Source organism: Larus michahellis, chromosome 2, assembly GCF_964199755.1.
Source record: "Larus michahellis chromosome 2, bLarMic1.1, whole genome shotgun sequence".
Taxonomy (NCBI): Eukaryota; Metazoa; Chordata; class Aves; order Charadriiformes; family Laridae; genus Larus; species Larus michahellis.
In genome coordinates, this window is record NC_133897.1 from 47,240,468 (window position 1) to 47,264,396 (window position 23,929).

General features: G+C 41.0%; 2 protein-coding genes across 6 annotated transcripts in view; one reads left to right on the forward strand and one right to left on the reverse strand.

Moving 5' to 3' along the window:
* Window positions 1-20,692, reverse strand: EAF1 (ELL associated factor 1). The gene is made up of 6 exons (XM_074575156.1): window positions 20,332-20,692; window positions 16,711-16,805; window positions 13,333-13,469; window positions 10,618-10,784; window positions 3,713-3,943; window positions 1-1,680 (listed from the first exon to the last, which is right to left on the reverse strand). The coding sequence occupies exons 1-6, from the start codon at window positions 20,432-20,434 to the stop codon at window positions 1,634-1,636; spliced, it is 780 nt and encodes a 259-aa protein (XP_074431257.1). The 5' UTR covers window positions 20,435-20,692; the 3' UTR covers window positions 1-1,633.
* Window positions 20,067-23,929, forward strand: part of METTL6 (methyltransferase 6, tRNA N3-cytidine) — an 18,313-nt gene continuing 14,450 nt past the window's right edge. For 2 of the 5 annotated variants that reach the window (XM_074575151.1, XM_074575154.1), the window contains exons 1-2: window positions 20,468-20,593; window positions 22,162-22,546. In XM_074575151.1, coding sequence (XP_074431252.1) covers window positions 22,265-22,546 — 282 coding nt within the window. In that variant the 5' untranslated portion in view covers window positions 20,468-20,593; window positions 22,162-22,264. Of the gene's footprint in view, window positions 20,207-20,467; window positions 20,594-22,161; window positions 22,547-23,929 lie in introns of those variants that run through there. The other 3 variants (XM_074575152.1, XM_074575155.1, XM_074575153.1) reach the window with 2 other exon arrangements.

Sequence of the window (23,929 nt, forward strand, 5' to 3'; positions counted from 1 at the left end):
TTTGTGGCTTTACGTCAAGTATATTTCATAATTTTCTGTTAAAATATGTACCCACATCATAAAACACTTTTAAAAAAACAAGTATTTTTAAATGTATGTACAATAATGCAAAAATATGCCTAAATATGTATCCAATGCAAAACAAAATAAACCATTTAATAAAATCTCCCTTCAAATGTCCCCTTGCTCTTCAACACCTTAAAAAAATAAAAAAAAGGAAAGAGCTCAGTAAACAGACAAGAGTTAAAATACAAACTAACTGACAGACAAAAGCAGTGCAAAGCAGACACTCAAGAATGGAGAGGCATCCAATTCAGCTTCCTATTCCCCTGGATTAAATCACAACTACAGCACCACTTGTCCTATGCCAGTTGAATATTGTTTCTGAAAATTCAGCCTGCTGTTCAAGCTATAAGAAGGCTGCCTGTGGCACTCATTTCCTATGCGAGCAAAAAAAGTTAATGATAATCCAACTAAGCACCCTTTAAACCCCCCTTAAACAGGGGTGAATTTCACCCTAGGCAAATATTTCATGTTCTGTGTACTCCTGTACTGCCAAGCACAGAGATCCCGTCAAACAAACAATATGGATTAAAGTCTACCTGGACAACTGTGGTGGGAGAGACTTCTGCTGTTTCAAAGTTAATTGTTTAGTCATCTCTTCTTTCTGCATTCTTTAGGAGTAAAGAGGGCTCTGGTCTTACAATTTCAGTAAGTCCAGTATCTTGTATTTGTGACGTTGCAATTTCACTAGTAATCGGGTTCCTAAATATTTCCAAAGACTATGTCTGAATGTCTGAGTTAAATGAGACACTTCAGTTGCACAAAAAAAATGCCGATCTGGTTCTTATTTGGCTGTCTTCAGGTAACTGATGTATTATATCCTTTATCTTGCCAGAGTAACCACCCTCAGAGTACAGCTGGCTGTATGTGAGATACAGCTCTTGTTTGCAAATGCAATCTGAGGGGGTTTCAGTATTGATCCCCACAGGAACGGTGGCACAAACTGAAGCTCCATTTAAAAAACCTGCTTATAAGGCACTGGTGCAGCAAGGTTTGTGACGAACATGGTTTTATGATTTCTCTTTTCCAACTGTTCAGAAATCCATTAAATCAACCATAAATAGCAATAAAAAGACATTAGAAAAGTCCCAAAACCAACGAAATCAACTTAGTATTGAAACTAATTTACAACAGTCCCACTTCAGTGCACAAACTAACTCCTATATGTTTTTTTTAAACTCGTCGTTGGCTCATGCTCACCCTATATACAAAAGTCCTCCCTGCAAAGTTATGATGGGCTGAATATCTTCTACAAACAAGAAATTTTTAGACAACATCATAAAATTACACATTAAACTTACAGATGATAGACAGGAACATACATTGGCTTACCCACTGCACATATCTATTTAAAGCCTTAAAAGAATAAGAATATACACAAAATATACACTTAATTCACAAAGTAAAACAGCCCTCAATATCTCCTATTTTGTAGGGCTATGCGTTTCTTCTATTAAAACTCCACACTTGGAACTATCTCCGTGCCAGCTCCTCTTCGTAAGCAACAGGATCACTTCAAGGTAAATTAGTTCTTCATGTGTATGTAACAGAAACAACAAAAGCTCAGCCTCTAGTCATCACTGTCGCTCCCAGACTCACTCAACTGCAAGTCGTTTCCTATGGAAAACAAAAAACAACAAAACACAAGTGGGTAGGCATTAATTCACATTTCATGGCAATCAAATCAAAGAAAAGTCACATTTACACCGGAAGATTTAAATAAGAATAACACAAGAAATGAACGCAAACATCATCTGTCATTTAAGGGAACTGCTCCCGATGCCCAAGAAATTAAGAGCTGCATGGGGCTAATACACAGTCGAATCCAGGCCAAACCAAGTGTCCTCCACAACCACCAAAGCTGCTCCTGGTGGGAGAACAGCACTCCCCACACTAGCAGCTGTGGAAGGCATTCCACAGCCTTCACGCACCCAAGTTCCCGGATATGGCTCGGGGACAGGGCATTGGGGAATTCCCTGGCTTTCTCGGCCCTTTTAAAATAGATTTTTTTTTTGTGTTAAGGCCATTTACGTAGCCAAGGCAAGGCCTCCACATGTCAATAAACCAAAAGGAATGTTAAAGCCTTCATAACTCAAGGCTATCGGCTGAACTTAGCTGAGACATGCTGTGACAGTGAAAATCCCCCTCCAAAGTGCAAAGAGAGATTAAACAAAAGATGGCCAGGATACGGATCAAAACTAAAGTCTCAGACCCTGTTTTGCAGAACACTTGTGATTTGGTGAGGTGAAGGGGATGAAAGGGGGCAAGAATCATGCTTGTGTTCTTGTAATTGAACCCAGCTCTTCCAGCATTCTCCCATGGTCCTGCCCCAAACAGATGCAGAGCAGCTATGCAACAGCTATACCCTGGATTTTTTCATCTCCTCTTCCCTTTCACGATACAAGAACGCGATTCTCCCCATGTAGATGGTCACCAGTGACTTAGTGACTTGAATGCTCAAGGACAGATTAATCCTTGGCAAAAGGATTTTAAATCCAAATGCAAAAAATCATTGCCTGAAGAAAGGAGCTACCCTATCAGTTCCCAAATTTTCCTGGAGTCAGAGGATTCTTGACATTGTATTATTGTATTTGTCCAGGAGAAGCAGGGAAGAGGCAGCTCACAACCAAAAACAGAGAAATGGAAAGAGTCCTACTGACTTTGTTGAACTCCGGATTTCACTTAGACTTTCATTACTGACAGGAAGACTGACAGGCCTCTCCAGTTTTCCAGCAGGCCTCTTCAGTATTGTCTGTATAATATACTCATCTTCTTGAAGCTGGAAACCCTACATTTATCTGCATTTAAACTCCATCAGTTCCCTATGTGTGGGTGCCAAGCGATGTATGCAAACATGCCTCAGGAAGAATTAAGAACAATTTATGATAACTGAGTTCTAGTTTCTTGTAAATGCAGTATTTTAAATCCACTGAGTTAGAATATATTGATCTAGCATAAGAGCAACACAGATGTATATCATCTCCCCAGAGAGAGTCTCATGGGACAAACGTATGCTTTAAAAACATTTTTTACACTTTTTAAAGGGTGGAGTGAGTTTGTACCGATCCAATGTTTGCAAATGCCATAGCTGTAATATCTTAACCAAATACATGGCACTTTAAATTTCCCTTGAAAATGTGGTATTTGTGAAAACACAGCATAGAGAAAACACAGTATAGAGAAAATATAAAGCAATAGAGATAATGAAGACCACAGAGACTGCATTTATGACCACAGGACAGCCTTGTGCCATTCATAATTCTTTACAGACCTTTAACCAACATAGCTGACAACACAACTATTTATCTAATCTGTGTTTTCACGTTAGAATAATTCCCATCCTCCGCTGCACCAGATCCTCCCACACTGATGCTTTTCTACCCACTCATTCCACTTGGAGGCCTGAATCAAGGCTCAGCGCAACCATTGCACTGATGCCCACAGGCTCTAGACCAAACTGAAGCAATCTCCACACTTTCAGACAGGTCTCATCCCCCTGTTCAAAAAACCTGCCCAAGTATTTCAGCCAACGCAACTCCCTGGGATTACTATTTGGCAAACTGCACTTCATGGAGTTAGCCTAACATGCTAAGAAAAGGAATGGTCTCAAGCAGCTTTCCACAGCGATAAGACACAAGCCTTTACTTACGGAGCGTGTTCATGAGATGATTGCTTCCTTGTGGCCTGCTCGTGCCATTAGCAACAGCATTCCTGTTGTTATACTGCTGGTGCGGTGGCTGGGAAGGGGAAACATGTGCTGGCTCTTCCCCCTCGCTGCTGGAGCTTTCATCTTCACTCCCAGATGAGCTTTCTGAATCCGATGAGCTGCTTCCACTGCTGCTGCTCATCTGCTCGATAATTTCAACCTCTGCTCTCAGCTCTGAAATAAAGGGACATTCATCTGTTTGAAACCATAAACAGGGACCCATGGAATTTTGGAAAAGAATGTGAAAATGCAATAGTTTTGTCAAGTATAATTTATCACATCAAAATATCTCACATGAAAGAGAGAGACAGGAAGGAAAACAAAAAAAATTCTGAGGGCTTTTTTACTTAATTGTAGCTAAATTTAAAAAAGCAACAGCGTAGGTTAGTATCATAAAACCTTCACTTTCACTATTATTATTTATATACATTACACTCCTAAAAGCACTTCCTGCTTCATTATTTCCAACAGGTTATATGCTCTACATATAAAGTAAGTATATTTCCTGATTGAGTTTTATGGGCCAGCAGTCAGCCCATTTTTTAAAAGCATCTTAAAGTGGAGGAATCTAAACTGTTAGATGTCAAGTGACATTTAGGCTTTTGGAAAACATAAAAAGGGGAGGAGGGCATAGGCACATGATCACAACAGAAACTGCCTTGACTTCAGATAATGTATGAAACTGGTCCAGCGTAAAGTCACACACCTGATTTTGAACAAACTTCAGAAGCAGATGGATGACATCAGATAACTCTGCAGCAGGGCACATGAGAATACTCACAGGCTGGGGAGTGGTTATAATACCTTAACCTGCCATAAAGCTTACAAGTAGCCAGGAAAATACAGAGTCTACTCTGAAATTGGGAAGTTATTCAAGTCAGACACACCCCACTTCAGGGTTTCCAGTGCAAAGAAACACTGGAATACCATGACAGCACCACAACTGCTGTATCAGCAGCCGCTGGTGTTGGCTGAATGATTGGTTACTAAACAGCTATTAAGGTAAGACACCCCAAATCATACCCTACTGTTAAATTTGTCATAATTACAAGTGGCCTAAACACTATTAGAGGACAATTCTTTTGTATCCACTCACAAAGTTGAGGATTTAATGACTCAGTTCACCTAGGCCGGTTTCCATCAGAGAACAATATTCACACATATGTTAAGCATAGGATGTGAAACCCTCAAAATTCAGACTTTTGTTGTGCTAGCAGTTCTATACCCACAGGGTTAGAACTCCTTGCTTGTCCTGGAGAAGTTACAGGATAAAGGGACAAGAATGAAAGAAGGAAGAGGTGAGGTATTATCATCTCTACCTGACAAATGGAGAACTGATGCCAGGAGTAATTCACCTCAGGTCAGATGTGTGTCAGTGAGACGAACCCCAGTTCCTCAGCTGGGGACATCCTTCTTGTGTATGGCATAGCCAGATCATGTAAAATGAGTCTTTCATTTATGTAAAAATGGCACAATTTTAATGCTTTTTATGTTTAGCCCCTGCAGGATTAAGTCTGAGCAACTGGAACTCTTCCCTTTTTTAATAAGACCCATTTTCCTTGGGCTGCTTAACATTATAGAGTAACAGCTAAGTTTTCGGCCTCCATGTTAGAGAGTTTCTCTAGCTCAGCATGTTTTGGTTTTAGACATTAAGTTTTCTTTTACCAGTTTTAAAACTGCTATTTTTCAATTTCAAAGTTCAGAGCTCAATTTCAAATGCTATAGCTATATTGAATCAGAGACAAGGAAGGTTTATTGAAAGGGAATAACCAGATGACTAACTCCAGCTGGGTATTTAAGGATAGTGGGGTTGTTCCTCCAACTTACTTGCTAAATCTACATCCCTGACTAGACCACCTGTGTTCTCTGTACCTTATTTGTACGCCAGGTAAAACTTACTCTTTCATCTTGAAGACATAGCATAAGAGACCACTGGAAGAGGGAGGAATAATATATGATTAGGCCAACAGAAGACATTACTTTGTACTGTATTGTCTTTCTCCCTTGCAGGTCTTGCAGGTATTAAAAATCCATTTCATGCCTGAAGTCTGATATACAGACAAATGAGCACTTGTAAGTCACTATTCTCAGACCACCCATACTGAGGATTTCAAACGGTAACTATTCTCAGTATTCCAGACTAAGAAATTCATAGGGGAAAGCTAAAGGAAAGATCAACAGAAATAAGGGTTCTTTGTCTTTAAAATGCCCAGACTTAATTTTTTGTCCCCCTAGCTTAATGATGTAAAATTTACGCATACCTCTAGCAACGATTAGAGTGGTTAGTTGTAAGTTATATTGATAATAATAATATAGTTAGAATATTCTGGACTGTAGCAAGAACAATCACCCATAGACCACAGTACATATTGCAAAAACATTCAATAAACAAGTCTAATAAAGGACAAGCATCTGAGAATTACACACATATGCTTACAGAGCTACAGAGTCTATAGCTGAAATGGAAAAGTGCTAACATAAGGGCTGAGAAGAATACAGCAGCCCAGAAAGTAGCATATAAAATAGCGTGAAGAAGGTGAAGCAATCTAAGAGGCATTAGTGATGAAAGGGAAAAGATGCAACAATAAATGCACTTGAGAGAACTAGGAAAAAAAAATCTACACAAAAAGTTTGAACTTGATACAGCAGGCGAGGAGATAACTGAAGGAAGTGATGCAGTCTGACAAATGGGAAAGGAAGATTAGCCTCGCTAATTTTAAACAGAATTAGAGATTAGCGTCAGATTGAAAAGCGAGGGTTTTCTGCTGGGAAGCAGAAACTAAGAGCCCATAGAAGAGGTTTGGTTATGAGGAGGGAAAGGGAGAAGGGAGAATGCTTTGGAAGAACTGGTAAGGCCCACTATGCTGAATACAGGCAGGAAAAGCAAAACAGTGCCAATATCACAAGCTTCAAAGACTGTGAAGCTAAGGGTGTTCTCAGTAACAGCAGTGACTGGTGGAAATTTGGTCTGAGTCCATCTTCTAAGTCAATTTTTGCCTCACAGGCTGTCAGCTTCCCCTCAGGTCTCTCTTGTCTCTTAATTCCTTGAGCCCAGAGTTCTAAACATTTTGTCTGTGCAGATGAGAAAAAAAGTAATTGTTTTCACTCATGTTATGGGGGCTGCTGCATCGCTAAAAGTCTGTCAGGCAGAACTCCAGCAGGACCACTAAGGAAGTCTGTTCAAAACCCTCTTGTGTCACATTGTCAAAGATGGTGGCTAAGCCAATGATGACACCAAAGCCTTGTAGGAAAAACACATCTGCTTTAAAATTGTGCAATTTTGCATTTTCCTATTTGCTTGTTATGCTTAGTGCCGTTACAGGTACTGAAGCCTTGGCTAAACATTTCCTACCAGTGCCTCCAATCAAAATAGTTGTGTGTGTACAAGTGTACATAAGCTGAACAACGAAAGAGTCAGACCTTTCCCAGATCTTTTTGTGCCATAAGATCAGACGCCTCATGTTTATGCACCTTTAAGGTTTAAAAGATGACAAGAGCTAGGATGTGCAACAGTTACTTTTAAGAAAAGCTTTCCATACAGTACGGTTTCGAATGCTTGCCTTAATTGAGTCTACATCATCTGAAAAGGCTGACATTGCTAGGGGAGCCTTAACTTTTGCACATTTCATGTTACAAATGTAGGCTTTCTTTCAAGAAAACAAAACGGCTTACTGTTTTACACTGACAGTCAATGCAGTTTTTAGAGTAAAAAAAAAAAAATCAAGGTCAGAAATCAGTATACAAACAGAACAGCTTTTCTCAACCGGGCTGTCTTCTGTATGTATTCAGTATCAAATGCCCTAATTTCTTTCCATAATCATGTCTGAGGGTTCTTACTTCTTCTCTCAATTTCAATGGGCTATACAGAATTTTTAACTAAAGCCCTAACCTTGGGCTGCAAGTATACCAAGGGCTTTTGGAAATAAAGTCATTCAGCTTTAGGGAGGATAAGGTTGCATGCCTATCACAGAACGCTTACTGTTAATAATGGTACACAAGGTGGAGAAATCAACTTGACACTGGCACTTTGAGCACGCGGAGATGGCATCTAGAAGAGGCAGTATTTTACACTGAAGTGCAAAAAAATTTGACTGAGGTGTTCTTGAGAAACAAACACGGTGCTATGGCATAATCCTTATACACTACAGCTGCATTTTAGGTAAACAAGATCTGCTCAGATTTTTAAGCACTGAATTTACAGTCTCCAAACCAGAAATACGTTTCTGTGGGGTTTTTTTCCAAGTACAGCATGCTGTAATTATGTCAATGTTATTGAAAACATTTCTGTTGTGGTCAAGTATGTCTGATAAACAGCGATTATTTAATGTACACAAATGGTTGTATTGTGGTATATGTGTGCAAACATTCACTGCTTAATGAAATGTTATCAGATGTAGCCAAGTATTCACAAGAACAAGCTCTTACCCTCTCTTTTGCTCCTTTCAAGCAGGAGGACTATATAAAAGCTTGCAGGGGAAAAGATTCCTCTGGTGCAGGACCCCAGACACAGCCTCCCAAAGGCCTCTCTGCATGAAGGAATGGACTGGTTCACCTCCCACATGCTCTGACTCTGTCCTCAGGCACTGCTGTTTAGACAGCTGTGTAATGGGACAGAAAACCGACCTACCTGAAAATTCTTTTCCCAGCTCATCTGTAAGGGGAGCTATGGAAATACACAGCTGAGGGTACCAGGGGAAAGCAGAAACCTGCACTGAGGTTACCTTAAGACTATTGTTAAGCATCGCAAGGGCCGTGTGTCTTACCATACCCTTAAGTAGGGCATACCGAGACCAAGAGAGTGTCATAGCATCAGAGATCCTTTCAACCACCTCCTTTGGGGACTGGTGGGTAAGTTCTGTGCTGTGTCCATTCAAGAAAAAAAAAAACAGAATTTCAGCTTTATGTTTATCTTTCTTCCGTACAAATGAGGTACTTCACCTAAAGGAAAGCTACTGCTTCAATGGAAAGAACACAGCCTCTTCAGAACTTACAAGTCTTTGTTCATAAAAAGACACATTAAGGGAAGATGACAGGACTGAAGACTATCTCACAGCTTTTACAGTTAAGTTTTATTAATTATTTTCATTGTAAAATGGTGCTATTTTAGTTCTACCTTTCCTGAAGTATGTTCTTATGATATAAATGGTTTAGTAATGCTGATGCTCTAGCTAATCAATGCTGGAAAAAAAGTTATAAAGAGCATATACTGTAAGCATAAAAAACCCACCTGCCCAGCTATTAGTGCCCTTTTTGGGCCTTGAGTGAACCTCCCTATAAAACACCAACTTGAAGTCCTATTTTTAGTTCAAGCCAGGTGTTCTTTTGCTTGATTTTGGAAACAAAACTCTACAGGTAATTTATTGGAAAGTACCTCAAATAAAAGATGATCAAGTGTCAAAAAAATTACTAGGACAATTCTAAACAATGTGGCTTATATTTTAGACCACTAGAAAATGGTCTTTGTAGAATAGATGTCACACCAGACAAATGTAATTATTTTACTGTAACATGGCCTTTACAAATTGGTGTTTGTATACAAAAAGTGTCCCAATGGTTAAGTAACTTATTACATACTACAAGAAAAGACATTTAAAATTAACAACTGATTTAATTTTTAAATTGATATATCACCTGTTATCTTTCTCCTTACCTATTACACAGAAAATAAAAATGGCAATGCAGCTAAGGGTACTGTAGCTAACAGACTCTCAGACGTTGATTCTGTCTGCTGACCAGCGTCCAGGTATTGAAAATACTACTGCTGTGAAAGAGTGAGACCAGTCAGCACCTATGCAAACACACAGATAGCTTAGCAGTAAAAAAATGTCACCTAGTGATTACCATGAACTGAAAAAATACCCTGCTAAGTAATTAACATAGTCTGGGCAATTAACATCGGCTAAGTCTACAGGCAAAAATAGCTATATGGGACAGAGAGGAAAAAAAAGAAAGAAAGAGAGACCCAGAAAAAAATATTAGACAGAAAGGACAATCTAAAATAAAATAATTGCATCTGGTGCCAGACAAGAAACACAAGAGAATGAAATAAAAATTTTAAATTAAAGTCTTCCTCATTATCCACAGCAATGCCAGATATCACACCCATATGAAAGGAAGGACATGGTTACAGAAAGTGTGCCCTGCCCACAGCGAAACACTGAAACAAAGCGTTGCTTGGGCAGGAGACTGAGTTGAGCCAGTCATCCCTTCAAGGTACTTTAACAGCAGTACAGCAACTACGCGGCAGATGTGATCAAAGCTGCAGAGGAGTGGTTGTGGTAAAGGGGAAGCTGCAGGGTTGTTCACTCTCATCCCTCCCCTACTAGCACTACTTGGCAGAGCACAAGCTCCAGGTCTTGTGATGGGAACACAGCCATCCAGCCCTTCCATCCCACTGGCAAACGGCTCCGACCTTACTCAGTACTCACTGCAGGAATAATTTCCATCCAAGTTACTTGATTGCATAACTAGATCTTGGACCATTAGCTTTTGTTGTTGTCGTTGCCTAAGACACCCATTCAACTTGTCTAGCACTCAGCTACAGGTTTCTGAATTCATGCTTATTTTGTCTTCTTTTCAGAACAAAGAAATAGTTTGGAAGAGAGAAAATTATCCAGAAAGTTCTCTTGTGCCAGAGATGACTGCAGTATAAATATCTATGCTGGCAGAAGAGAATAAATAATTCACTAAAATGCCTTAAAATGAGATATAAAGATGACAAACCAGCTGTCAAGTACCATCTTTTAATCCCTGAACATTCCAATATTTTTATAAATTGTAGTCATAGGTTTTATTATAAAGAAAGACAAAACCAACCAAAACTCAGGAAACTACAAACCCTTCTTTACCTCTCTTAATGTCATCCAGCTGAGGCTCAGGTGAAGGATTATCTTTCAAAGGAGAAGTTTTAGGTCCAACTGCTGGCTTGGTTGGGGCTCTAAACTGTGAAGGAGGCTGAGATGCTCGGGCAGACTGTTGTTCTATTCGGGCTTGGATCTTACTGCTGCCCTCTGCTCTGAAAAAAACAACCAGAGACATTCAGCGGTACTGTGCAACTATGTTCAGCTTTTTCAATATCCTTGTACTAATGCATCGTATGTGACTTCCTTTTGTACAGATCTCTACTTTGTCTTATAAACAGTGAGTTACAGCTTTCTGTATGCAACACTTGCTTTCAATAACAAATACGCATATACAACTACACTGCAACACCATTACAAAATGTATTTTGAAAACCAGATGTGGTTTAGTGAGCGGTGCCAAATTCTCTACTTGAAGAACAATGAAGGCTTTAATTCAGAAATTAGTATTTGTATTTTTAAAAAAGAATAAGCAATCATAATAATTTAAAGTAACTACATGATAAAACAAATCCACTCACAACAAAATCCTGCTTAAAGCAATCACAGCAAAAGAAATAATTTTCTCACTTGCAATTAAAACATCTCAAACTGAACTCTCTTAGAGGTCAACCTGACTACAGCAATCATTCTTACTGCTAAATACAGCATGTAAGCATTTAATTCCCGTTTTTCATTCACTTGCTATTATCCCTTAAAAATAGTTTAAGCTGTTTCCTTAGTGGGAAATAGTCCCCAGAATCACACTATGCCTAGCTGTTCAATTCAAATCAGGTATTTCTTCCTTTTACTGAATCAATGATGTGATTGAGATTGTAAAACAGTCAATACCCTTGGCAGAAAAAAAAAGCCAAAACAAAATACTCACTCAGGTCCCTCTATGGTGCACCATAATGAGGTGTGGTGTATTTATCGCGTAACACCAAAGCCTTTTGGGGTATGGCTTTATGTAGTGTAGCACAGAAGCAGCTTATGTGGATATTAGAGGTCAGTTTCGGTTTTAAGAGGGTCCCATCTCAGCAGTGTGATATTTTGTGCCTGTGAGCTAATCCCACTGAGAAACAAGTTAAACCAGTCCATGCAGGACTTCCTGGGACTTCACCTAAACCACTTCTGGTATCTGAGCTAGTACATTTCACACTAACTCGGCTATCTCTGTGCCTCGTTGAATTGTAGATGCAACCTCAAAAAATTAAGCACAGAACCACCTCTTCATTCATCACTGAAATGCAGCTATTAGACATCACATTAATGCAGTTTACACAGTCATTTACAATAGAAGTGACGATTTGGGAATACACTCACTGTATCAAGTGAAAGGCAAAAGCAAAAGACTGCTTCCAGTATTAATTATGCTCTTGCAACTACAGAAGGTTCTATGGAGAATAAGTGTAATTACTCCCCTGTGAATGTGAGTGACTTTAACTCTAAAAACTCTGCTCTCACAGAGTGTCAACAGGTCATTAAAGATCAAAGTAGCCATGGGGAAAAAAAAAAAAAAAAAAAGAGAGACACTTCTGATCTAGAAAACGGAATGACTTTGCAAAGCACTATTCCTCAAAACAGGGATCCCGAATTTTTTACTACCCTGCCTCTGCTTGAGAAAAGTTGAAATATTTTTCACATCATCCGAGCCAAAACTCAGCGTGTCTACACACCTCGCTGAACCCAAGCCCTCCTGCACTTCTTTGCTCCTTTCCGACTTAAGCTTCGCCTGGACAAAGTCCAGTAGAACTTAAATTGGGAATCCAAATCTCATCTATGATGTGCTCATATCACTGGACAAGATGAACACCACATGGATGAGTTTTCACATCACTGATTCAAAGCAGCATTACAGTCCATTTACCTTGAACTCAAGGTGCTCTTGGCAAACTTCCAGCCAACTGTTGATGAGCTGCAACCCACATTTCTAGTAGTTTTAGCAGCTAAAAGTTCTACACTGCAATAAAGTAATTTTTCTTTTTTGAATGTAAAACTTGTAAAATTATTGAAGAGCTTAATCTTCAGGAGACATCTGAATAACTGCTTTCTCTTTAGGTCTCAATAACCCATGGTCCAGTGATGCTGAAAGAACATGATCCAGAGACTTTAGGTACCTGCACAGCAGCAAGACTACTAAAAACGTTGCAACACTTTGTAGCATCTGTGCAGTGAAGAATACTGGGTCAGAGAGGATTTCTGGCCTCAGCAATTCTAGGCAAAACCTCATAACCATTATTTCTACAGTTCCACCCCCTGGAGCTGGAGGCTTTGGACTTGTGTTCCACTTGATATATCACTGATCCAATACAAGGATTAGTGTTTCTTGTTCCCTAAGAGTATATTATTAAAGTCACGACTCCCACAGGAAGCTGTAGGGAACAAACCTAGAAAGTCCAACAATCCTTTTGACAGCCTAATATTTCCATGGTCTTTTTCAGCCAACTAGAGATTCCTGAAACACATCCCATCCTTCAGCCAGCTTCCAAAGCTTCAAATCATCAGAGGTGTTTCACTGCAAACTATAATTATGTCCTTTCAGCAGTGGAGAATTTATAAATTCTTTACTCTTGGATTCACACTCCTATTTGCATTTTTAGGCAAGATAATTGGCCATGTAAAGCCCATAAGGCTTAGTACTGAGTTCTGGTTCAAATGACAATCTGAAGAAGAAATTTCAGCAAGAATCAATCCTATCAACAGCCCTGTCCCCAGCTTTACCTTGTTTTCTTCACTTGAATGCTGCTACTAAGTTTTTCCAGCACATATTCCCCAGTGTCATGATTGATAATAAGCACACAGTCCTTCTGATATGGCCTTTTATTTCCTTTAAACACAGTCATTGGTGGAGTTGAACCCTGGTATCAAAGAAAGAGCACACATTTCTTTGGTTATATTCCCCTACCCAAAAGTTTACAAACACTAAGAGAAATTTATACATGTATCGTTCTGACCAAGAGGCTAAGCAGTTAATGTTTAGCTCCTACAGAAAATGTTCATTCATGAAAAGGAAAAAATACCGTTATATGCAGTAGATCAGACATTTCCTCATAGCAATATTATGCCTTTCATCATTTTAAGTGTCTCTGCAGTGACAAAACATCTTCTCCATGGTTGCCATTATTTACAGTTTTCATTCCCAAAATGGTAACATAACTGAATTTGCATAGCTGGCCCTGATAAGTATCAGAAATCATCTTGACATTTCTGCTCTGGAAATCTTGGGTTTGGACAAGAAATAAAGTTCTAATTATTCGTGTATCAGGATTGTTGCCAAAAGAAATATGTGGTCAATTGAAAAATAATTTGAACTACTTTGTATTTTTATATATATATATATATATATGTATATAGAAAAAGGCAGTATTTTCACAGTGGATTACAAGCAACTGTCACGAACTGCATAAGAACAGCTGCCTTCTTCAAAGTCAGATTAGCGTGTAGATGCCATGGAATTATACTGAAATGTCTTCTCAAAAGCGAATGGGGTATTTTGACGCCTTCCATAAAGTTCCCAAGCCCACACAATGATGCATAGACCCACAAAAGTCTAATGGCTTAGACTGAGAAGCTATAAAGACAAACTCAGGTAGTGGTGCACGCTGGCTAACTGATACGACTGAGATTATGCTCAATTGTACTGCATCCATGCCCAGGCTGGCTCATACACCTGGTTTTGGGGTTACAGGAGGCAGAATCTATGGTCTATCCGCACACAGCAGCACACACAAACACCTGGCCATGTCAAAAAAGGATATGTTACTCAAAGGGAATATACAGAAATATGTTCTCAGCTATGAAACCTACTCAGATTTCTCTGTAATGTATAGCTACTGTACAAAAAAAAATTTTAAAAAAAGTTTATTCATGTGCACTTTTGCATGTGCTGTAGGAAATCAACCAAAATCAGGGAGAAAAGGAAAAAATGTACTCTTTGACATTTTATTCTGAGTAGCAAAAATGAACAATCATATTCTAACCACTCAGAATGCAATTCTTATTCTCTATATTGCTAACAAATAGAGTACGTTTCAATTTGAAATGGCTTTGGACCAGTAAGGGTGAAAAATCTGAATTCCTAACAAAGATACAGTAAGAGATACAGATACGATTCAGAAAAGATGTCTCAAGAAAGTCTAGTCTTTGAAGGCATGTTACATTTTTATCATTCCTACATTTAAGAGAGGAAACCAACATTTAAGAGAATAAAAAGCAAACTGAAAGTCAAATCCTGCTCACTGTTGACAACTACGTCAGGAAATGTATAATGCACAAATTTAATGAAAATTGACCAAAAATCGGTTCTGCTACCCACAAGCTTCAGCAAAGACCGAGTTTTTGGCTAAAAAAAATAAGCAGAAATGAAATCCTCCTTAAACAAATTAACAGTCCCACCCTTCTACTTAAAATTAAATGTTTAGGTTTTAAGTGAATGCCTAAATAACACTGGCTTACAAATTCTGCTGATTACAGGATAGAAGAAGGAGGTGGGTGAAACAGGTGACATTTAATCAATTTGTTTTCATGCGTTTTCATTCTCTTAACATAAATTCTACACCTCCCCAACCAAGACTTTATCAAATATTAAAGCCACTAAATACACATGCAGAAATAGTACTTCAATTTATCCAAGCAGCAAGGGACACCAAAAATATCTCCATTGAACAAATTATCAGAGACATCCTCAGGGACCAGGCAATTTCAAAAAACAACTTAGAATCTGAATCCTATCCAGCTGTTGGGCAACTGAGATCCAACTGAGATCCAAGAAATTCAGTACATCTTGTCAAGATGAAACGATCTCAAAACTTCTCACTCTTTTCCAGCATAGTCAGTGTTTTCCAGCTCTCTGCCCGGAACACAGACAGCACTGCCTTGGAACAACATATGCACAGTAGCTGCATTCAGTGCAGTTAGCTGCCCAAGCCTCTGATGCATACTATAAGCTTAAAGCTGTTCATACTCACAGGAAGACAATCAAATTAAACTCATGATTACAGAGATTTGGAAAAGGACATTAGGAGTTGTTCAACACAAAAGATGAATGAACAACACCGTTCCCAGTCAATCCAAGACGAATGCCACTGCTACTAACCGTTTTGTTACCTACTCTCAAATAGCACTACCATGCTTATCGTTTTTATAGGCAAAAACCAGTATGTGACCTCCTACAGCACTAGGTGACCAAAGCCATATAAAAAACAGGAGCCAGGGGGAAGCAGGCTAAAGCCTCATTCAGTGAGAATTACCACATTACCATCACCTACCAATTAAAAACACCAACATGCTACAATAAACAATACCAAAAGGACCTGACACACGGCTTTCAAACTGGCTGGTGCCCCCCTGCAACCACCAATCGATGTCTGTGAACTCTGGTTTATTGGCTTGACACATAGCATTAACTTCAGCTAATAAACGAATTCAGTTCCAGCATGCAAGCACTGTCTTTTGGGGTTTTTTTTGGTAAGGAAACCACTGAACCTTCAAATACAAAACAGCTCCACCTATAAACAGTTTGATCACTTGTTTTATTGCTGTTTGACTCTCACACAGTAGATCTTTATGGCATAATTTGAGTAGGAAGTGGATAGGAAACCACTTCATTGCCATTCACCAGAACCACCCCCCTTGCTTCCACGGATAAAACTAAAGGCAGGGAACCCTCTATGCCATCTGTACATGTTTTAGTAATGGGAAGAATATGCTTACAGGCCTACCTGTGGCTTCTGAACATCAAACCTTGACTAAAGTCCAAATTACTCTGTCTTTCTTCATTTAGCCATAGCACTAAAACTGGATGGAAACCAGGTATAGAGCTTCAGCTAACAGTACAAGTCCTGTTGTTATTTAAGGAAGAGTAGGAAGGAACCAAAAGCAAAGAACAGACTAGAACCTTACAAATATAACCCTTTACAAAGACTCAATTGTACAGTCCTTTCCTAAGGTAACACACTACAAGTCTGGCCGCTCAAATATTGAATCCACTTGTATTAACAAAGGTGAAAATGAAAATAACATTTACATCAGACTGCAACTACACTGCAAATTTGTTGAAGAGTAAACAAGGACACATATATATGTGTAACACAAACTTACTGGAATATGTGGCAAAGTGATTGTTACGTCATCTCCTTTACCCACTTGAAGGTCCCCCTCACAAGATGTATCAATCGATGCTGGCTTAAAATCATCTAAAGAGGAAAACAATTGCAATTACATTTCTTAGAGTCTTCAGGAGTGTCATCCTGTCTGGCAAAGAGTCACTGCACATTTACTGCGATTATAGGGAATGCTAAAATACACACCAGTGTTTACAGCAAGGGTGGAATAACTCGCCAGTACAATGTGTCTATGCCCAGTGTCCCAGTCATATGATGGTACCAGATTCTGAACTTTCTTTTTAAAATGTAAATAAGGTCTAGATCTCATGTTTGAAGACCAAAAGCAGACTTCTCCAAATCCCAGGCTTTGAGTGACGCCTTTTAATTTTACAGGCAAGTGTAAACCTGTACCATGCATCTCAAAAGAGTATCAACTTCAAGACCCAGGGCTCTGTGTGGCTGCTGCCAATTCCAAACCTGAGGACTCTCTCTGTGACAAAGACTAATTTAGTGACAACAACTCATTTAGCCTTACTGATATTTCTGGCTATTTAACAGCCATCTTGCCTCCACAATACGTCCTCAAGGGTAGAGGACACCTCAGATCTCATCTATGAGGAAAAAAGAGGTGCTGGTCTTACTTCAGTAGGCTCCATGCTAGTCCAAAGCCACTGTGGATAGAAAGCATGACTAAGGTGAGACACTGTAATAGGTTTAAACTAACCCTAGTTTTAATTATTTTTCCTTCTTTGTACAGAATGCTTTGTCCCCCAAACAAAGCACTTCTGTTTAGCGTATTTATTTGAACGAAGAACATTTTAACTCAAAAGTGTTTTTCCCTCATTATTCTGTCATGCTGATAAGCCACAAAACCCAGAAAGAACTATCAGAACCAGTAATATTTTGACAGAGGATTTAGACAAAGGGAAATAAGATCAGACAGAGACAGGTTTTTTTTGTTTGTTTGTTTTTAAAATGAGCCTCCATTCAATTCTAGCATCTCTGGATATGCAGAGGTGCAATCATATTCACGATCAAGGCTTTTAATTACTGCATTAGCTAAGAAATTAATACCTCAGAACAAATTTTAAATATAAGTCCACTATGAAAAGCACATCTGCAGAAAAAAACCCCAAAACCCCAGCTTGTAATAAATTCTCATTAAGAGGACATTAATGTCTAATTGAGTTTTATCTTCACAGTACAACAAGCAGAATCAGGCACACTTGACTTAATCCTCATGCCTTAACTGCCAGACCAAATCATACCCTTCATTTTCATCTGAGCAATCTATTTCCAGCTATTGTTTCCCACCTACTTTATGTGCAAGCTTGCTAAATAAAACCAGCCAGCTGTACGTGAGCTGGTGTCTTTGCCAAAAAAGGATCAAGAGTTTCAACAGCGAAGTCACCAAATTAAAAGGAATATCACTATGACAGTGCTTTTTTAGGTATCATCAAAATATAGTTACTCTAAACAAACACTCAACTAATTGTTTTCATTTGGTTAGCTTACTAGGTGTACATGCTTGGCCAATCTTGCTGGAGATCGAGTGCACATATGTCCCTCCAAACGTGCCCACAGTTCTTCTTCCAAAAGTCAAATGTTTTTAAGATGCGTTTTCCAGGGATAATCCAGTTTTTCAGTACAGTATTTCATAAACATTACAGAAAGGAATGAAGTATTTTAAGAAGGCCGAAACAAATTTAGCCTACAAAATCCTCTTATTGTAGTTTGTGTGAAGAGGATTATGGGAACAATGTAATGCTCGGATCCCAGATAAATCATTCCAGATCAACAGTTAGAAAAAAAAATTTATAAGCAGGAAATGAAAAGATCTCACTTGAAAGTCACGGATGGAAAACACAGCACACAGAAAGCTCTTTTGAAATAAAACTGCATTCTTACAGTTGTAGTCTGAAGACCTCTGGTTTTGCAATCCCTTAAGAAACTGATTACTGAAGCACTCTCAGTTCAGTTCAGCACTTTCAAAAATCCAGTGTATTTCTATCTGGATACAGCTCGGGTTTAATTCATGCGCTATCAGACAACAATTTCATTCATTTGATAGTTGGGCTATTTTAAAATGTTGATTTATAAATGGATATTTGCTAGTATGTTAGTGCTGGATAAAACTATTCAGTGTTATGTATAAACAGTTAAATGTACCAAACATATGGCATGGTATTTTTTAGCACGGTGGAATTATGTATAACCAGAGGGGTGAAACACACAAAATTTGTGTTAATCCACTACACAGAGTTTCCTTTTGAGCAAAATAGCTTTTCCTCAAGCATTGACCATCTGCTTGAGTAACAGCTCAACCTAGAAAACTGTTCTTTCAAGTCACACTCGGGTGGCTAATATCACCAGAATTACTTACTCGTCGTGTATGAATATGTGCTGTGAGACTGGGCCTGGGATTATGCACCATACAACAAGAAAATCCTACTGTTAACCATATAAATTCCCCACCTTAATACAAAGCTACTGAGACATACGTTTAGTATGACTTTCATTTACTGTTGGTGATTTACTACTCATTTTAAATCCAGGGCTCATTTAGGGGATGAAAAAGCAATTTCTTGCCCACAGAATTCAAGTACAGAGATACACCGAGCTCCTCCTCAAAAAAATCCTCTAACATGAACTTAAATGTACCAAATACTGAAATAGAGCAGTTGGAATAATACCTGTCGTCTTTAATAAAACACATATTCTTCCAATTATTCAAAAACTTTGCAACTGCTCGAGACCCTACCTCTTACACTTATTAGGCAGTAACGTATGCAAAATTACTGTATGAGTAATTTCTGCTTGCTTTACTGGGAAGTGACGTATTACAGCTGGCTGGAGTTGGCACAAGCCAGGGATGGGGCTGCTGGGTCACACATTGCCTCATGGCAAAAATAACTAGTTAAAAAAAAAAAAAATATCAAACTGCGGGCGCTTGGGCTTCCGACCAGCTGTGCTCCTCTCCAGGCACTCCTGCCAGGCCGGGGTCTGCGGTGACCTACCTGTCCGGCAAGGGTCATAAAAAAATCAAATAAAATAAAACAAAATGTCAAGCCACCCCTTCACGGTGGGGATGGCTTTGTGCCCCTCAGCCATTCACGCACGTTTCATGGAAAACTTCCTATGCCGTTCGCCCTCCTCCTCCCCCGGCCTGCCTGCCTCAAACCTCCTCCCTACCCACCTTCCCCTTCTCCCCTCAGGCTGCCCCCCGTTTCTGTGAGGAAAACACTCGTGCGAGGGAAGGTGGGCGCTGAGGTGAGGAACGAAGCCCGGGGAGGCGGCACGAAGGAGGTGGTGAGGAGCCGGGGGGACATGAAGACTCCGTGGTGGCGGGCTGAAGGGCCCCGCAGGCCGGCAGGAAAGGGATAGCCCTTAACAAGCAAGAAGCCGCGGCGGGACCCCGGGAGGAAACCCTGGGCTGCCCCCAGCCCCGGGGGCCTGCCGGGGGAAGGGGTCCGAGGAGAGGGGGCTCACCGGTGGGTGCGGCAGAAAGAGAAGCCGCGCCAGCGGAACGGGACGCGGGGAGCGGGAGAAGGGGGAAGAAGGGGCGGCCGCGGCGGGGTCGGCCGGGAGCGTGGGGGGGAGAGGGGGTGGCGCTCACAGCGTATGGTGTGGAAGGAGGCCTTGGGCCGCCGCTCGAAGCTCTCGCCCAGCTGCAGCGGGTGCTCCTCCTTATCCAGCAGCGAGTTCGCCGAGCCGTTCATGGCCCCAGTCCCCTCCCGTCCCGTCCCCACCCCTCCCGGCCCTGGTCGGTCCCTTCCTCTCCTCCGTGCGCTGCCGCCCGGCGCCCTTCCGGGGGCCGAGTGCAGCCGGGAAACTGCTCCGGGGCCGGCGGCGGGTACGGCGAGGCGATGCTAGGCTAGGTGGGGACGTTGGGCCGAGCAGGGGCCGCTGATCCCCGCGGGAGGGGTGCGGGTCCCTCAGATGAGAGCTGGGAGACAGCGCTCCCCGCCCTCGGGAGGGCCGGGCCGGGCAGGAGGGGCCCTTCCCGCCGGGGTGGTCGGGGCGGCGATAGCGGCCCCGGCCCCTCTGAGGGGAGCGGCCGTTGGCGGGAAGGCGGTTTTCCTCGGGGGGGGACCGGGAGCTTCCACAGGGGTATGATCTGTTTGCGGTTTTAGGGCAGGATTAAACATCTTTAAAAGGCTCTTTCAGCATAAGCACAGGCTGTAAAAATCGTGCTTATCCGTAACTTCGCACCACGGCGTTTTCTGAGCGCAAATGGGTCAAAGAAAGGAGTAGCTTGGTTTTATTTTTTTTTTTTATTTTCTAGCTTGTCCTATGAAGATATATAAAAGTTGATTGTTTTGTAGCGTGCCAGGCACATAGTAGAAATTTTGCTCATTAAGCTGTTTGTTGAGGGTGTACTTTTATTGAGGAGACTTTCTTTCAAGGCAGACTCTTCTCTGTAACCTTTTCCATTGGTTTTGAGGGAAAAAGAGAGTGCTGTCTGTCTCCCGTGAAGCTGGACAAAATTTTGACAGTTCTTTATTTCATTTGCACACATTTGTATTTTATGTTTGTGTTTGTCTCATGTAAGATAAAATATGTAAGTGCAGTACTACTCCTTTTTTGTTTTAGAGGGGGCATTGTTGGGGTTTTTTTCATTTCTGTTTTGGTAGAATGACACCAATGCCTGTTTCTGGGCACTGACATACAGCAGTGGCACCTTTTGGCTACCTGGGCTTCCCTGGGAGTTACTGGGCCATGTAGGATTTAATTCACATGTGCCATCGTCCAGAATCCAGATGTTGGCAGCAAGGCAGGGGTCAGAACTAGTTTAACATCAGATAAAAGATTTAGATCCCTTCCCAGCCTACGCAGAGCCCATTTCTTTGCTCCATTTTTGTTAACTTCTCAAAAGAAAACCACCTGTGATTGTGAAAAATGGCATGGATCCTTAGGAGGAAGCGGTGGAGGGAATGCTGACACAGGCTGGCCATGGGCCTTTCGGCCACTGGTTTTCCTCTCTTGTTCGAGTGACGTGCTGTTATAAATGCTGATGTTTTCAGTAGTGTTTTCTCACAGCGGTGAGAGTAGGAAGGAGGAATGCTTACATGAATATATTTTGTTTCATCAACTTTATGGGACTTCTAAATGTCATCTGTTTTTCAGTTACAATTTTTCAGAGGTTTTCTAACTGGCATTAACAAGAAGTCCATTTTAGTGAAAATAAGCTTGGAGCTGCACCATCTTTCTCTTGTTAGGTAGCTTTCTAGGATGCAGAGGGAAGAGTGGCAGACTCTTAAGTATCTTCTTTAGCTTTGACATCAGTGTCACACTGATGTCATATGCAGTTGTTAGTTTGGATGGAGGATTTCTGAAATTAAGAGAAAACTGGTGGCCTTGTAGTCCATCGGGTAGGACAGATCACCATAAAACCCATAATAAGTTCACACTGTAACCCTTTCTCATTTTTTTCTTCTGCTTCTAGATCCTTGGCTATTTTACCTAAGTTAAGTGATGGAAACATACACTGAAGAAAAAATAAACACCTTTGGGTCTTTGGCATTCATATTTGTGAGAAAGAATCTAGGATGTTCCAAGAAAACACATCAGCCAATTGCTTAAGTAGAATAACAACATCTACTGAAGATGCTGCTTTCCAAAAAAAAGGCCACAGTGCAAGAATCCTTAGCCCAGAAGAAGCTGAGAAGCTGGCAAAAGATCAGGTTTTGGTGTCTGAGTTCAAACAGCTAAAACTGGAGAAAGAGGCACAGAAGAACTGGGATCTGTTTTACAAAAGAAACAGCACCAACTTCTTCAAAGACAGACATTGGACAACCAGAGAATTTCAAGAGTTAAAAGCATGTCGGGAGGTGAGATCTATATGCTTTCTCTGTAAAAGAGGGGATTGATTGTTTCCAAATGATTTAATAATACTTCTAACAAGGCCATTAGCGTAAGAGCTGTCACATGTTAAGTTTGCAGTGCCCTGCATAGTCTCTCTTAATATCAAAGATACCTCCTCAGAACCAAATGCATCAGTTTGGTTTCAGTTTATAACTGACCCATAGTAGATACTAAGAACGAAATCTGGAATATTTATTTTCTGTCCTAAATACGCAACTTGTCTCTGCGATGTGAGTTTTCAGATGCAAGGTGGCGCACTTCAGAGCACTACTTTAGCAAAAAGCATCCAGAATTACAGGCTAATTGCGAAACGTTGTGAGGGGGAGTAGCCAGATGCATCTGTTGTTCATTATAGCTGAATGCTCTGAATTGATCTGCTGGATCAAGCACTGGCTGGATGGATGGTCCCAAAGAGTGGTGGTCAATGGAGTTAAATCCAGCTGGTGGCTGGTCACAGGTGGTGTTCCTCGGGGCTCGGTGTTGGGACCATTTCTGTTTAACATCTTTATTGATGATCTTGATAAGGACATAGAGTGTATCATCAGCAGGTTTGCAGATGACACGAAGCTAAGCGGGAGTGTTGATCTGCATGAGGATAGGGAGGCTCTACAGAGAGACTTGAATAGATTGGATCGATGGGCCAATGCTAATGGAATGTGCTTCAACAAGGCCAAGTGCCAGGTCCTGCACTTGGGCCACAACAACCCCATGCATCGCTACAGGCTTGGGGAAGCGTGGCTGGAGAGCTGCCTGGCAGAAAAGGACCTGGGGGTTCTAATTGACAAGCGGCTGAATATGAGCCAGCAGCGTGTCCAGGTGGCCAAGAAAGCCAATGGCATCCTGGCTTGTATTAGAAATAGTGTGACCAGCAGAAGTAGGGAGGTGATTGTCCCCCTGTCCTCGGCACTGGTGAGGCCACACCTTGAGTACTGTGTCCAGTTCTGGGCACCTCAATATGAGAGAGATATCGAGGTGCTGGAGCGAGTGCAGAGGAGGGCAACGAAGCTGGTGAAGGGCCTGGAGAATAAATCTTATGAGGAGCGATTGAAGGAGCTGGGACTGTTTAGTTTGAGGAAGAGGAGGCTGAGGGGAGACCCCATCACTCTCTACAACTACTTGAAAGGACACTGTAGAGAGGTTGTTGGTGGTCTCTTCTCACAGGTAATTAGCGATAGAACAAGAGGGAATGGCTTCAAGCTGCAGCAGGGTAGGTTTAGACTGGACATTAGGAAAAAATTCTTCGTGGAAAGAGTGGTCAGACACTGGAATAGGCTGCCCAGGGAGGTGGTGGAGTCACCATCCCTGGATGTGGTTAAGAGTCGTTTGGATGTAGTGTTAGGGGATATGGT

What these genes read in the sequence shown, in the direction of transcription:
- EAF1 (XM_074575156.1), bottom strand. Translation starts at nt 20,434, where the DNA reads ATGAACGGCTCGGCGAACTCGCTGCTGGATAAGGAGGAGCACCCGCTG. An exon ending in TCACTTTGCCACATATTCCA is followed by an intron (nt 13,470 to 16,710) that starts GTAAGTTTGTGT and finishes CTTTGATACCAG; the next exon opens with GGTTCAACTCCACCAATGAC. An exon ending in ATTCAAGTGAAGAAAACAAG is followed by an intron (nt 10,785 to 13,332) that starts GTAAAGCTGGGG and finishes TGTTTTTTTCAG; the next exon opens with AGCAGAGGGCAGCAGTAAGA.